Source organism: Phoca vitulina, unplaced genomic scaffold (genome assembly GCF_004348235.1).
Source record: "Phoca vitulina isolate PV1807 unplaced genomic scaffold, GSC_HSeal_1.0 scaffold57, whole genome shotgun sequence".
Taxonomy (NCBI): domain Eukaryota; kingdom Metazoa; phylum Chordata; class Mammalia; order Carnivora; family Phocidae; genus Phoca; species Phoca vitulina.
The window spans coordinates 883,829-900,311 of NW_022589760.1; the positions used below are offsets into that span (position 1 = coordinate 883,829).

At 37.1% G+C, this 16,483-nt stretch overlaps 1 protein-coding gene across 2 annotated transcripts in view; it reads right to left on the reverse strand.

Annotated features, from left to right (window-relative positions):
• Positions 1–16,483, reverse strand: part of CENPI (centromere protein I) — a 63,953-nt gene that overhangs the window by 39,125 nt on the left and 8,345 nt on the right. The window contains exons 6-11 of one of the 2 annotated variants that reach the window (XM_032390056.1): positions 5,804–5,852; positions 5,488–5,534; positions 1,494–1,583; positions 1,030–1,158; positions 634–801; positions 362–482 (exon numbers count right to left, since the gene is read on the reverse strand). In XM_032390056.1, the coding sequence (XP_032245947.1) occupies positions 362–482; positions 634–801; positions 1,030–1,158; positions 1,494–1,583; positions 5,488–5,534; positions 5,804–5,852 (604 nt within the window). The remainder of the gene's footprint in view (positions 1–361; positions 483–633; positions 802–1,029; positions 1,159–1,493; positions 1,584–5,487; positions 5,535–5,803; positions 5,853–16,483) is intronic. The other variant, XM_032390057.1, reaches the window with a different exon arrangement.

Below are 16,483 nucleotides of genomic sequence, written 5' to 3' on the forward strand. Positions count from 1 at the left end.
TCTGACTTATATATTAGTCTTCTCTGAGTGTGGTTAGCATTAATCTGATGATTCTGGGGCCTGAACAGCAAGTTTCTGGACATACATAGATGAAGAGGCTTTGGACTGTGATGGTCATCAAAATGGAGCCACCCAGTGAGTTTAGGTGGCCATCCAGCAATGTTTCCTTAACACACCTCCTTTCTTACTGTCTTCTAAAATTACAACAAGGGAAGCATACCGGCTCTGAATATATGATCATCAGAGAAACAGTTACGGCATATGAAGGCTCCTCCTATTTAGAATTTGTCACCCTTATAAAAGATATGAACTATCTTGTTCCTTCCTCATTCACCCAATGCTTTTAAGTAACAATTTTTACCTTCTTGTAATGTTTGACTCAACCAGTGATAGAGTCTCAGTAAGATAGACTCGTCTTTGACACAGTTAATATAGTGAAGTAACAGAGAGTTGTTCAACACTGCACCCATCTGGGAAGGCAGCTGCAAAGAGATATCAATCAGTAAACTGTTAAGTATATGAAAAGTAGGTTATAGCAACGAGGAAATCATCAGAAAGCAAATATATAACAAAAATAAAAGGGTATAAAGATCAAATGGAAAATGCAGATAAGCACATGGTCCAGTCACATACCTCTAAGCAGTGGATGTTCTGTAAGAGTTGAGGGAAGCTTTTAAGCTGTTCTAGTGGAAACGATCCATTGCTACTGAGATAATCAGAAAGAGTCATCCCTTTTTTCCCGCATTCTTTACTGCAGCTACTAGAATTTAGCACTGGTATAACTGAGCAAGAATTCCATTTCTAAAGAAGGAAGACAATAAAACAATCTGTCAATAGACTAAACAGACTACAAACTAAACGTAAAAGCAATTGTTGAGGTGGTTCAATTAATGAAGTCTGAATGTGGTTTGCATAGAATCCTGGGCAATTAAAATGTATTTAAATATCTATAATCTCTTCAAACATCCGAATGGTTATTGTTTGGATTTAAGAAAGCTGCACAAATCATTTGGGGTTTTAGATACTTACTCTTTTTACAGGATGGACCTGAGCTGGACCTAACATCAACTTTAGAGGTTCAGGAGGGGGTCCCTGATTCCTTTGCCTCACAGCAAATAGAGCTGCCTTCCACAGATTCTCTGAATTCTTAAAATAGATCTAAAAAATTGGATTAAAGTACATGAGCAGGTACCCATAACCCAAAGCAATATAAAATCCCAAACTCTTCATTAATTGAAAGTATATTAATTATGAAACATTTTGAAGCCATGCAAATCCATTTAGGTTTTTTTTTCTGATCAAGAACCTATTAAATACATCAAATAGAATCAAAACAAAGTGCCAATCCCTAAAAAAAACTTTCCAGAAACAGTGCCGCAATACTAGATCTTAAATCAGTATGCTGTGAACATTTCAGTTCAAATCTGCAAATTAACTTAATCAAAATAACATATTTCAATCTCAATATGATTTTCCACTCCTTAATCCCTTACCTTCTTCCTTGCAGGCAAAGATACAGAAATCAAAGTAGGAGCAAAGAACTTATACAGTGACAACAAAGCCTGGAGATGAGGCTGCATTCCCTGAAATGAAATAAGAGTTTTCAATTTTCAATCCTATGGCATAAGGAAAAAAAGTAACGATAAAGTAAACAGATTAAGCGTATATTCAGACCCTAATTTTACTATGTGATATGGCTATAGGAAGATGCTATTGAAAATCAAAGAATAGATAACCAGACATTTAAATCAACAGTCACAAAACTACCCTCGCCAGCCTGTGGACTTGTCTTTTATGACCTTTTCTCCTGCTTTACTTCTTTATATTTTCTCTCTTCTTCTCTGTCCATGCCTTAGTTCTACCAGTCATACCTGCTAGCATGGCTTACTTTCACTGGTAGCATACTCAGGACTCAAAGTTGATTCATTTTTGATTTAGACAGAAAGGTGGGAAGCCAAGAAAACAGGGTAAAGAAAATATTAAAACCTTATCATAATTACTGGAAAATTCACTAGGAAATCCAACAACTGGTATGCAGTAGTCAAGCAGCTTGATAGAACTAAAACAAGTCTTAATAAAAACATTAATTTTATAATGACAAAAGTCATTACTGCTGGATACCTGTGTTAGATAGATCTGGCTACCCAGAGAAATCATACCACTAAAATGAATTACAAGGAAATAACCAAACTGTTTTATTATATTACAATTTTGTTGAATCAAATAGTGTACAAAATAAGGAAGGCAGAAAATGGGGCTTAGAAATACAGTATTCCTATTTTTATAACAGCTTCTTGAAATTAAATTTGTTATAACAAAACCAAAATAATCCAGTTTATCTATGCTGAAATACCTTCCAATCTCTGTACTCATTGTCAATTAGTATCAGTATTTGCTTTGAGTTGGAATGGTTTTTGATAGAGCGTATATTTAGTGGAGGAGAGACCTTTAGAATTTATCATCTAGTTAACTAAACATATCTTGGTTGTTAAAAAGTTGACACTCTTTTTTTAAAAAGAATTCCAGTTAAACATGGCATATTGAACATATGGATTTAACTCTGGGTCCTCCCAAAGCCCCACTGAAAACTAAAGGAATGAAAAAGGCATAAAGCACAAGTTCAAAGAGAACAAGAGAGGACACAACAGCAAATGAGAGATCCCAACAAGATTTTGGAACCTAGAATGAAAATGGACAAAGAGTAACCAACTTAGCAAAAGAGAGAAAACAAAACCTAAAGTAGAACAGAAAAAGGCTCAAAAGCAGCAGATTCAGGTTTGAGAACTCTCAAAAAGGCTCAGGAATTTGAGGGACCAGATACCTCTGAAAAGCGGAGATAGTAGAAGTGCAAGAGGGGCAGAAAACAGGAGGATTGGTTGAAAACCTAAGAAGCAGTTAGAGCCCCAAATTCCTTCACCACACTAACAAACATCAAGGTTTTACTCTCTGAAGATGAAACTGAGTTTAGACAACAGGCACAGCTGAGGGAGGGTACCAGGACCCTTCCTCACCCCCTTCCACTGCTTACATCCCAGAGTGCTAGTAGCCAAGTTTATAACCTGTGATAGTTAATTTTAGGTGTCAACTTGGGTGGGCCCCAGAGTGCCCAGATATTTAGTCAAACATTATTTTGAGTGCTTCTGTGAGAGTGTTTTTAGATGAGATTAATACTTAAATTAGCGGACTTTGAGTAGACTGCCCTCCATAATTGTGTGGCCCTCATTCAATCAGTTGAAGGCCCTTATAGAACAAAAAGACCAGCCTCCCCCAAGCAAGAAGGAATTCTCCAGCAGCCTACTTACAAGACCATCTGTAACACCAGCTCTTTCTGGTTCTACAGCAGACTGCCTTTGGACTCAAACTGAAACATCAGCTCTCCAGGGTCTCCAGCCTGCTGGCCCCCCTGCAGATTATGGACTTGCTAGCTTCATAATCATGCAAGCCAATTCCTTATAATAAATATCCTTCTGTATATCTATACATGCATCCTATTGGTTCTGTTTCTCTAGAGAAGCCTAATACAACCCCTAGGTAGGAAACAAGAAAATTCCTCTCTGGGAAAAGTGACACAGCCATCTGTGGGGCTCCCCAACGAAACATCAAGATCCAACAATGAACAAGTCCTGCTCACATACAAAAGTTTCCAATCACCATTTTAGTTCTTTACTATTAAATATGGACAAACAAGGTTTGCCAGGCATTTGAGAAAGGCCTCTACTGTGAAAGACCAAACTAACTAAAGAAAGGAATTCTGAGGAAGCAGAGAAAAAGCTGGAAATAGGAAAAAAAAAATCATAGCCCAAGTCACATAGGCTCATGCCGCTCATTCTCCCCTCTGGAGAATCCTAAAAACCATCCTTACCAACCCTTAGGATGAGACCTAACTCCCACCCATGTTCCAAAGATTGGTCGCAACAGGGCCTGGTGTGTGTGTGATAACTACATGCCTGCTCCACTTCCCACCATTCATGCTTGCCACAAGAAAGACAATTTCTGTATTTTGTTTCCTTCATGGATCGGGAATTATAGGGAATGAATGGGTATAGAGGGGGTACATGCCCTTGCAGGTGTCAGAAATTCACATATTCAATTTATTTGCTCCAACCTGCAGATTATGCTTGCAACCACTATACATGTTGGGTTACATGTGAGCACACTATGCCTTCTTGGTTTGATATTGTTGGACTTGGCCAAATTCACCAAAATTCAGCTAATCAAAACAATTATAAATGCATCTTTATAGGGGCACCTGGGTGGCTCAGTTGGTTAAGCGTCTGCCTTTGGCTCAGGTCATGATCCTAGGGTCCTGGGATGGAGCCCCGCGTCAGGCTCCCTGCTCCGCAGGGAGTCTGCTTCTCCCACTCCCTCTGACCTTCCCCTTTGCTCATGCTCTTGCTCTCTCTCTCAAATGAACAAAAAATCTTTAAAAAATGCATCTTTATAAATGGGCATTGATAATGGAATAATTTAATAATGTACTGTATAAAATGTTATTAATGAAGCCATACATTTAATGTCTGGGTTTAAAATTTTTACACAATCATGTACTAAATCATTTTCTAAACTTGAACATATGCTGTTGTTTCAGTTAATACAAATCGATAAGATCTTAGTTATGCTAAGGATTTTTGGTATTCTCCTGAAATGCTTTGCTGTTCACATGGAAAAATGTACAACTTTTTCACCATTCATAATACTGTGAAATAAAATTCAATTTGGACAGAAACATTATCACTGATATCTTCAGAGAGCTAAGAGAAGATATTGCACTGATAGAACCAAAACAGGGAGCTATGAAACAAGAACGATCATTGAATTGTACTAACAGGAAAGCATGTTATGTGCACTGGAGAATGAATATGCACATGTGTTTGTGTTTTTCATTAAATTTGAATGCCTTCAGGTAGGTTATGCAGGCTCCAGCAGTTAGGATAGACACTACAACTTCCTACTGTTTCATATCCAAAGCTTCACAGACTTCTGTTACCTGACAAGTGTAGTTGAAATAACAATGCAAGAGAGCTGTAAGGACAAGAGATAACGGTCAGGGAATATACTGAAGTTTATGTGTCCAGAAAGGAATGCTTTCCTAGATCACATCCACAAAAACATAACCAAACAAATAAACCAGACATTTTACTTTAATAGAGGAGTAGTTTTTGACTACTCCCTGACACTTGTTTTCCAGCCGTAGCAACCCAGTTCCCTAAACAGTTTTGCTGTTTGCCACCTATGTGTTTTTGCTTATGTTGTTCCCTCTGCCTTTCTCTTCCTCCTTGGCCTAGTTAAATCATATTAATCCCTTAAAATTTCTCTCAAGCATCACCACTCCTCCTTGACTCCAGTACTACTCTGAATTTTTATTCTGTTGACTAAGCTCCTCAGACAGTAAGTTCCTTGAAGACCATGACTCATTCAATTTTATATCCCCAAAGCCCAGTAACACACAGAGTACACTGGCCAATTTTAGGGCTTTTTGGTACTCACCATTTTGGCCTGAAGATCAAGCAGTTTTCTCACGCGAAATGGTTTAACTAGAAAAGGTAAAGAAAAGTACAATGAATGGGGTTCAGAATAAAAATAAACCATGTGGCTCATACAGTGTCATCTTCTTACAACACATCAAAAATACAAACACCCTGTTCAGTTAAACCAGTAAGCAGATGCTCTAAGATAAAAGTACTAAAAAACAATTCCCACAAAATCTTGGCATAGAACTATGCTACTAGTTAACTTTATAAAGGCCAATACAAATGCTAATTCCACAGAGTAAATGTAATACAACTGGAATGAAAATACTCACCATTCTCTTTTCTGGTAAGTAGATATAACAAATGGCAGACATAAGGGCACTGTTAAAATATAAAAAATTTAAAAAGAGAAATGACAATATATCTTGAACAGAGTGGCAACACATTTTCCTCAAATGTCAATCTTCTGATTAAGTAAAAAGGCCTCAGGATTTTGTTGAACAATAATTCTAAAAGCTTCCCTTTTTCATACTACAACATAGTGGTAAAAGCCAATAGTGTTAATTGGTACCTCATTATACCATTTTTAAGTTACTTTTGGAATATAGAAACACTGCAGACAATTTGAAAAACAGAAAAAGATCCTCCTAACAAAAGTTCATGTATTCCTTCCAGTAGTCCATATTTATTAAGATACAAAGTTAAAACTTTTATCTTGATTCCCCACTCAAAAGCATTTTCCTGGGGCACCTGGGTGGCTCAGTCGGTTAAATGTCTGCCTTCGGCTCAGGTCATGATCCCACGGTCCTGGGATCGTGCCCTGTGTCAGGCTCCCTGCTCAGCAGGGAGTCTGCTTCTCCCTCTCGCTCTGCTCCTCCTCCCTGTTTGTTCTCTCTCTGTGTCAGATAAATAAAATCTTTAAAAAAAAAAGCATTTTCCCATGTTGTTTGGTCTTCAAATGATCATTTTCAATGATGTTAACATTCCAGGGAGTGGACATACTATAACTTAATTAACCATTTAGTTCTGTTTGGCAAATAACATACACTCAATAAATCTGTTACTTCAGTTGCTGAATGATTGGTTCCTTTGTACCATTTCATTTTGAGGGTCCACTTCTTGAGGTTTTATTCTAGACCAGGGGTCAGCAAACTACAGTTCACATGTTTTAGTAAATCAAGTTTTACTAGAACATAGCCACACACATTCATTTATGAATCATCTATAGCTGCTTTCTCGCTACAACAGCAGAGCTGAGTAGTTTTGACAGAGACTCTATGGCCCACAAAGCCAAAAATATTTATTATCTGGCCCTTTACAGGAAAAGTTTACCACTACCTGTTCTAGAAGAAAACAGAGGAGAAAATCTTTATGACCAGAGGGTGGCAGTTTTTCTCTTTCAGAAAAGAAAATAAAATGATAGCCACAAAATAAAACATAAAAGAAAAAGCCTCCATAAATGGGAGATCATTAAATTAAGAACATCTGTTTATCAGATAAGGACATAATCTATTGCAGGGATGAGTAAACAACAACCCGCGGGTCAAATCCAGCCCACCACTGGTTATTATAAATATAGTTTTATTGGAACACTGCCACAGTTGTTTATGTATTGTCTATAGCTCCTTTCACACTACACCAGCGGAGTAAGTAGTTGTGAGAGACAGTATGGCCCTTACACCTGAATATTTACTACATGGCACATTAAGGAAAAATTCGCCAACACTTGCTTTAGATGTTAGTAAATCAAAAAAGTAAATTACGTAATGGAACTAGAGAATACAATGAAAGCAAAGACTTTCTTTAAACAAATTTGTATCATTTAAAGTCTGAAGTACAGCATTCTATATTGCCTATCCTCTACTTAGAAATGGGTTCAGAGTCTGGACATACTTGTAAAAAGCATGAATTTAGATACAGGATTTTTTTTAAGAGAACATAATACTATGACCAAGTCTGATATATCTTACACAAAATACAGTAACTTTCAGTAAAAACGCACAACCTCACATCCCTAGGATATAAACCATTAGCAACACAATTTGTCATGCTGTGTACGAAATGAGTGTCACACAATCACTTGCTCTAGGTTCCAGCATTATAGTAAGTCTGACGTCCCCTTTTAATCACATCGTATACATCTAAAACTTTACAATTGCCTTTCTGACAAATAGTAACCACTGCCTCTGAGTCACTAAAGAGTCAGGCTCCCACCAAATTATATGCAAATGACTTTCAGAAGTAACACTTTTAAAAGTTAGGTTCCCTATTTCTTGATCGGGGTGATATTTACACAAATGTATTCAGTTTATGAAAATTAAATGAGCTGATCACCTATGATACAAGCTATTTTCTCTACATATATCATACGTCAATAAATATTTTTAAGAGACAGAAAAAGGGAAAAGAAAAAAAAAGTAGGTCTCCTTCCTGCTTGCCAAGCTGAGCAAGAAACTCATCAACATCATGAAAACTATTCAAGTATACTGCAATTGATTTGACATTTATGAGTATCTTCTGTTCATTCACTCATTCATTCATTCATGAAACAAAAATTATTAAGCAGTGACTAAAACAGACAAAAAGGCCTGATCTTATGAAGTTTATATTCTATGTGCCATGAATAGTGTTACTAAATTCTTGGGTTATAAAGGCTCAGTCCCTGCCTAGAAGAACTCAGTCTCAGTCTATTAAGCTATTACAAGAAAAGGAAAGCATGCTTTAGTATTTCTCACTCTTTACAAAGTATGCTTAAACACAAAATTCATTTGTTTTGCAATTTGGTTAGTTTATGAATAAAAACAGTATGAGGGGCAACTGGGTGGCTCAGTCAGTTAAGCATCTGCCTTCGGCTCAAGTTATGATCCTGGGGTCCTGGGTTCACACTACCACATCGGGCTCCCTACTCAGCAGGGAGTCTGCTTCTCCCTCTCTCTCTGCCCCTCCCCCTGCTCCTGCGCTCTCTCTCTCTCTCCCTCAATTAAATAAAAAATCTTAGGGGCGCCTGGGTGGCTCAGATGGTTAGGCATCTGCCTTTGTCTCAGGTCATGATCTCCGGGTCCTAGGATCGAGCCCTGCATCAGGTTCCCGGCTCAGTGGGGAGTCTGCTTCTCCCTCTCCCTCTGCCTTTCCTCCTGCTTGTGCTCTCTCTCTCAAATGAATAAATAAAATCTTAAAAATAAATAAATAAATAATCTGAAAAGAAAAACATGAGGTCAAGAGAGATGTCAAAGGTAAGGAGGAGTCAATCACATACTACTCATCATTCATCCACTCCTGTGTACCACAGGGTAAGCGGGAGGAATGAGCATTCTTACTTTCTCTTGCTACTTCAAGGTACTACTCTTTCATTCTTATATGAGAGACTTCCTTGACACTTAGTCCACCCAACCTCATTTCCTCCAACTTACCTATACCCTATCTATTCACTGCTGGCCTCTTAGTAACTTCCAAAAGCTCATAGAGCAGAGGACTTAGACATCTGATCCAGTCTTCCACTCTAACCCTAATCCCAATAACATGCCAGAAGATTTTAGTGTCTATATCAACAAATCACCTTGGCCTTAGAGCTTATTGACCTTCTCAATTCTAATGACCTGATTACCATTTATAGAAATGCTGTATATTAGATACCCTGAATAAACCCGCCTGCTTGTATCTAGCTGTTTAAGTACATTTCTGAGCTGGCATGAAAGCAAAGAAACTGCAGTTCCCAAACACAAAGTTTAAGAGGAAACACTGAATACTGAACAAGCTCTCTCCCCAAGATTTCTGCCAAACCTTAAAAATCTTGAACTTTGAGCTTTAATAGCTACAAAGGGAGGTAGGAGCGGGGTAGCAGATGGTAAAGCTTAGGGCCCACCCTGGGAACAGTGGCGCCTGGGTGGCCCAGTTGGTTAAGCGACTGCCTTCAGCTCAGGGCATGATCCCAGGGTCCTGGGATCGAGCCCTGCATTGGGCTCCCTACTCAGTGGGGAGCCTGTTTCTCCCTCTCCCTCTGCCCCTCCCCCACACTTGTGCTCTCTCTTGCCATTTCTCTCTCTCAAATAAATAAATAAAATCTTTAAAAAACTGGGAACTTCAAGAGCTACACCCTAAGTGTATGGGTGTGAAATAAAAACACACCCCACTGTGCTGAAAAGGACAGCAAGTAAACTTGGCTGTCTTGGCCTTGGGTTTGGGTAAAAGGAAAATAAAGCCTCTCCAAAGAATATGCAACCACAAACCAGTCCTATATAGGCCTGCAGTTTGGACTTAACACTAGTGGTATGACCTGGAAAACCTGAAGTGAAGAATTTAGAGTGGCTGCAGCTTAGTTGTACTTCCCAGAAAAACCATATATCTGATAAGGGACTTGTACCTAAAATACAGAAAGAACACTTAAAACCCATTAATAAAAAGACAACCCAATTAGAAAAATAGGCAAAGGACCTGAATAGACATTTCTCCAAAAAAGATATATAAATGGCCAATAAGCACATGAGAAGATGTTCAATGTCACTAATCATTAGAGAAATGCAAACCAAAACCATGTGTTCATGAGGATGGGATAAAATTGGAACCCTCATACACTGCTAATGGGTCCTGGGATCGAGCAGGGTCCTGGGATCGAGCCCTGCATTGGGTTCCCTACTCAGTGGGGAGCCTGTTTCTCCCTCTCCCTCTCCCTCGATCCGAGGACACTGCTAATGGGAATGTAAAATGGTCCAAACTGTGGAAAACAGTTTGGTGATTCCTCAAAGTTCTAAAAACAGAATTAACATATAATACAGCAACTCCACTCCTAGGTATATATCCAAAGAACTGAAAGCAGGACTTGGACAGTTACTTGTATGCCAACATTCACTGCAGCATTATTCATGTTAGCCAAAAGGTGGAAACAACCCAAGAGTCCACCAGCGAGTGAACAGATAAACAAAATGTGGTATATACATACAATGGAATATTATTCAGTCATAAAAATGAATGAAAATTTGAAACATGCTATAAGTTGGATGAAACTTGAAGACATTATGCTAAGAGAAAGAAGCCAGACACAAAAATTATATGATTCTGCTTATATGAGGTACCTAGAACAAGCAAATTCACAGAGACAGAAAGTAGACAGGCAGTTACCAGGGGCTGGAGGGAGGAGGAATGTATAGTTGCTGCTTAATGAGTAGAGTTTCTGTTTAGGGTAATGAAAAAATTTTGGAAACAGTAGTGATGCAGTGAATGCCAACAAATGACACACTCAAAATAGTAAAGTGGTAAATTTTAAGTTATGAAAAACTGTAACAGGTTAAAAAATGAAGCACTGATACGTGCTACAACATGGATGAACCTTGAAAAACATTATGCTAAGTAAAAGAACCCAGTCATAAAAGACCACATATGATTTCATTTATATGAAATGTCCAGGATAGGCAAATCTGAGACAGAAAATAGATTAAAAATAGGCAAATCTTTAAAGACAGAAAACACATTAGGAGTTTTTAGGAACCCCTGAATAGGGAGATGGGGGAATGATAAAGGGTATGGGGTTTTTGAGGTGATGAAAATGTCCTAAAATTGACTATTCTCATGGTTGCACATTATCTGTGAACATACTGAAAACCATGTTTTCATGTTTGTATACCTTGAGTGGGTGGATTGTATCATATGTGAATTATATTTCAATGAAGTTGTTCTTAAAAAGTATCCAGAGAGAAAAGAATAAATGACAGATTACAATTAGACTGACCCAAAAACAATGGAAAGGAGCCAGTGGAATAATACTGTCAATGTCCTGAGAGAATTTAACTGTTACCCTAGAGTTCTACACACAGCAAAACCAACTTTCAAGAACAAGGGCATTGTAAAGACATTTTCAGACAAAGACAATTTACTATCAAAAGATTCTCACTGAAAGAATATTCGAAAGTATATATTTCTACACAGGAAAATGATCTCAGATTGAAGGTCTGAGATGCAAAAATAAATGGTGAGCAAAGATATTGGTAAATATGTGGGCAAATCAAAACAAACATCAACTGTGAAGATAATAATGATGCCTACTTCACACGTATGTGGAGACGGATGGAGAAGAACAAGCTAGAACTAAAACCAGATAAATAGCATATCATCTGCGAGGGCTGTGACCAGAGCCAAAGCATTCTAAAGTCCTTGCCTCATTTAAGATGAAGGTAAAGATACTGGTTACCTTTAGGCTCTAAGAAAAACCATATTAGAAATTAAAACTGAGAAAAATTTAAATGTTTGTTAATTCATTTAAAAATAATATACCCATTACATGCTAGCATAAATGACATATTCTATGAAAAATAACTATATCTGCCAAAAGAAAAATAGTAAGAAGAGTGACATTGTTGTACATTTTTACATTAAGTATGCATGTTAAAATAGGCACAATAACACCTAAAAGAACATACACAGAATGTATAACTAACTTCCAAACTAGAATAGGGGGAAAACCACAATCAATCCAAAATAAGAGAGAAAGAAGGAAAAAAGCAGAAAAAAAGCAGATCATTTAGAAAGCTCAAAATAAGATATTTGAATTTATTCCTATTATATCAATAATCACTACATAGGTAAATAAACTAATTCTCCAGGTTAAAGAAAAATCCTCAAACAGGATGTAAAAATAAAATCTAGTTATATGCTATTTAAAAGAGACATCTAGGGGCACCTGGGTGGCTCAGTCGTTAAGTGTCTGCCTTCGGCTCAGGTCATGGTCCCAGGGTCCTGGGATCGAGCCCCGCATCGGGCTCCCTGCTCTGCAGGAAGCTTGCTTCTCCCTCTCCCACTCCCCCTGCTTGTGTTCCCTCTCTTGCTATCTCTCTCTGTCAAATAAATAAATAAAATCTTTAATAAAATAAAATAAAAAATAAAAAAGACATCTAAGACATGAGGACAAAAAAAGATTAAATAAAACCCCAAAAGATGGAAATATACCAAGCAACTACCAGCCAAAACAAAGCCAGAGTAGCAATGTCAATCTCATACAAAATAGACTAAAACAAAAAGCATTTCTAACAAAGAGTTACTCCATAACAGGTTTGATTCATCAGAATAAGAAAACTATAATTGTATATACACCTAATAACAGATTCAAAATATATAAAGCAAAAATTGACAGAGCTTTCAAGAAAAACTGACAAATTTGCCTTCACAGTGGGAGATTTTCAACATTTTCATTCAGTAACCCGTAGATGGGCAGCAACAACAACAAATCCGTAAGGAAACAAAATTTCAATTCCAATAACCTTCATTCTCTCACTCAAAGTTTAACAGCTCTCACCCCATGGTCACTCTGAATCTTGTCATCACATTGAACCATCCCCTCCTGAAATCTTAAACTCGAATGCTACAATTTCCTATTAGTCCAGCTTTTAATCCCACTACATATCTTGACTATCACCAAGGCATCCCAAACCTCAGCTGTGTGTGTATGTTCCCAATCTGCCCTCTTCTGTCTTCACCTTCTTCCCTTTTCTGTCTCAACTCCCTGGTCCAACAGCTCAATCACTCTCATGCATCCTTGTCCAACCCTGGAGAAACTGCCTGTCCTTGCATATTAGTAACATCACATATCCATGCTCTCTAACCCCATCTGGGCCTTCAAAACTTCTGTCTTTAATCACCTCCTATTCCCATTTCCATCAGGAGCTATTTCAAAATTTATACTGTCTCCTCAAATATAATATTTTATCCAACAACACACATCCTTTTTGCTTGTAAGGAGAGGTATCTCTTTTCCTATAGAAAGCAAATTCCTGTAATTTTAACTCTGATTCCTAGTCTTATTTTGCTACCTCTCCTCTGTACGCTCACAGAACCCTATGTATACTATAATAGGATTTATCACACTATACTTATCTTCTCCCTTACTACATTTAAAGATCTTCCAGGTTAAGTCTCTTACTAGGTAGCTTACCTCAGCAAAGTTACTTAACTTTTTCATGCCTCAGGTGTCTCTTCTCTAAAATGGGAATGATATAATTTACCGTAAATCCTGGCTCTGGTCATGTGACCCTGGGTAATTATTTGACTTCTCTGTGCCTTGAGACTCCTCATCTCTAAAATAGGGATAAAAATGGGGTGCGTGGGTGGCTCAGTTGTTTAAGGGTCTACCTTCACTGAGGTCATGATCCCAGGGTCCTGGGGTCGGGCACCACATCAGGTTCCCTGCTGAGCAGAGAGCCTGGCTCCCCTCTCCCTCTGCCTGCCGTTCCCCTTGCTTGTGCTCTTTCTGTCAAATAAATAAATAAAATCTTTAAAAAATAAAATAAAATAGGGATAGAAATGTATGCCTTGTAAGGTTGTCAAGAGGTTTAAATGGGTTAAAACTACATTTTATCAGGTATGTATTTTATACTTACAGCACATTCCAGTTTGGCCCAGCCACATTTCCATTGTTCACTAGTCACATGAGATTAATGGCTACCATACTGGACAGCTCAAGTACAGAAAATAGGTGCTCAATAAATATTTTTTAAAAAGTAAGCTCTACTTACTTCAAGACCCTAACATGGGACTTGAACCCATGACCCCAAGATCAAGAGTCTCATGTTCTACTGACCGAGCCAGCCAGGAGAACCTCAATAAATATTTTTTAAGGAATACTGATGTCAGAATACAAAGAACTTTCAGAACCCCAGGACCAGAAAAAAAAATACTTTACATAGTCTAACTTTTTTTTTTACATTTTAACATCTCTGAAAACAGGAATAATCTTATAATTGATGTCATCTGACAGTTTTAATGACAGTATTATTTTGTAGTGGTTCATAAAATAAAGATGCATCTTACCATGATGGCATCTTAGAGTTGATAAAATAACTGTGTATATAAAGCACCTAGTACCTGGCATACAGGCCTCACATAAATTAACTATTATGTCTTATTCATATTTGTATTCCCGATACTAAATTCAATGTCTGGCATAGTATATAGTTAATAAATGTTCATTAAGTGAACTTCTACAGGACGGCTTGTCACCTTTGTACATCTAAATCCAAATATATTATATGCCTTCCAAAACTACCTTCTTCTCACAAACTTCCTTTTATGGTCAAAGATATCATCATTCTGAGCCATGCTGACTTAAAAACCTCAGATCTTTATCTCCTTACCCTTCCCTTAATCCAGTTTAGGGATCAGATCCTGTCAATTCTTCCTTTATAATTTCCCCTCCAATTTGCCCTTTCAATTTTTCACTCCCACTGCCACCTCCTTAGACTAGGACAGTAATTCTCAAACTTTTTGGTATCAGGACTCTTCACATTCTTAAAATTAGAGGATCCCACAGAGCTTTTGTTTATCTGGATTATATCTATTGATATTCACCATATTAGAAATAAAAACTGAGAAACTTAAAAATGTTTATTAATCCATTAAAAAAATAATAAACCCATTACATGCTAACATAAATGACAGATTTTATGAAAAACAACTATATTTTCCAAAAAAAAGACTAGTGACATAGTTTTACACTTCTAAATTCTATTTAATGTTTTTGACTTAATAGAATACAACTGGATTCTCTGCTTCAGCACTAAACCTGTTATGTTCTTTTAATTGAAGTACATGAAGAAAATCCAGCCTCACATAGATATATGTAGTTGGAAAAGAAAGCACTATTTTAGTAGCCTTTTCAGAAAACTGTATATTAGTCTTGATAAATGGTAGTCTCTTAAGAGTTAGCTGCAATGTGGAATCTGAAACCTTACCAATGAATTCTCTTTGTACTGTTCCATTACAATTCATTGCTATATAAAATTAAAGTCTATTGAAAAAATGTTAAATACATACATATAAACATAAAATTCATTGATATATCTTACATTTTGAATGGAGCTTTTACCCATGCATAATTTTACAACATCATACTTGGTCATCTGGAAAATACTGGTTCAATGAGTTATACCAACCTTCCAAATATTGACAAATTTCATTATACAATATCTAAAAATCACATTCATTAATACTGTTACCAATCTCATCAGAAAAGTTTAAGTACTGGGAAGCTGTCAAGTTCACAGTGCTAGATACAAATTTTCCAAACTCATAATTTTCACTTGAAAGCTCAAATCCTATCATTGGCAGCAAATACTGTGAGTTGTTTTCTTTGAAATGACAGGCTGGCTTTTTGTTTTTGAAAAAACATCTGCCAAATACCCATTCTGGATAACCATAGTTTATATGTCAGTCATTCTTTCAAGTAAAAATGGTATTCCATGAAGAAAGCAGCTAGTTTAGCCCACAACTCAATGTCGCAAGTGCTTTTCCTAAGGACAACTGCAGTTCAGTATACAGAAGGGATTTATTTGTACTTCCCACTTCATCACAAAGACTATTAAAGACATGTCTCAAAGGCTGAAATTTAATAAAATTAATGAATTAATTTTTACTGCTTCATTTGGGACATTGAGAGAAACTAGCATTTTTTTTTTTTACTATAGTGAAGAATAAAATGACCATTAATAGTTTGGCCCCACTACCCTGATTCTTGCTAAGGCACGAGCAGTTTTAGTCACCATTACTTTAGCACCATCAGTGCAAATGTCAACTCAATGAAAATACCAGATAACAGCTTGATATTGCTATGAAAATAATTTTGACCTCTCAGAACTCCTGGATCAGGGAGCCTCAAGGGGCCCACAGATCAAATTTGAGAATTGCTAGTCTAGGACTTCATCATGTTATACCTGGATTATCATGTTAGTCTCCTAACTAGTTTTCCCAACAGTAGTCTCTCTCCTTATTCATATTGCTTGGCATTACTAAACACAACTTCTTGTAATTCCGCTTTCAACAGGTTCTGCCCAAAAATTATCAGTGATTTCCTGCCTACTGGATAGAGGATAAAATTCAAATTGCCTAGCATCACCTTCAAAGACCTCTACAATTTTTCCTCATCCAACTTTTTCAGCCTTACCTTCCACCACTCCCTGACACAACTGTAATTAAGTCAGTCTGATCTATTTAAGGTCTCTGGAAACAAAATTTACACAGCTCATAACTTTGCA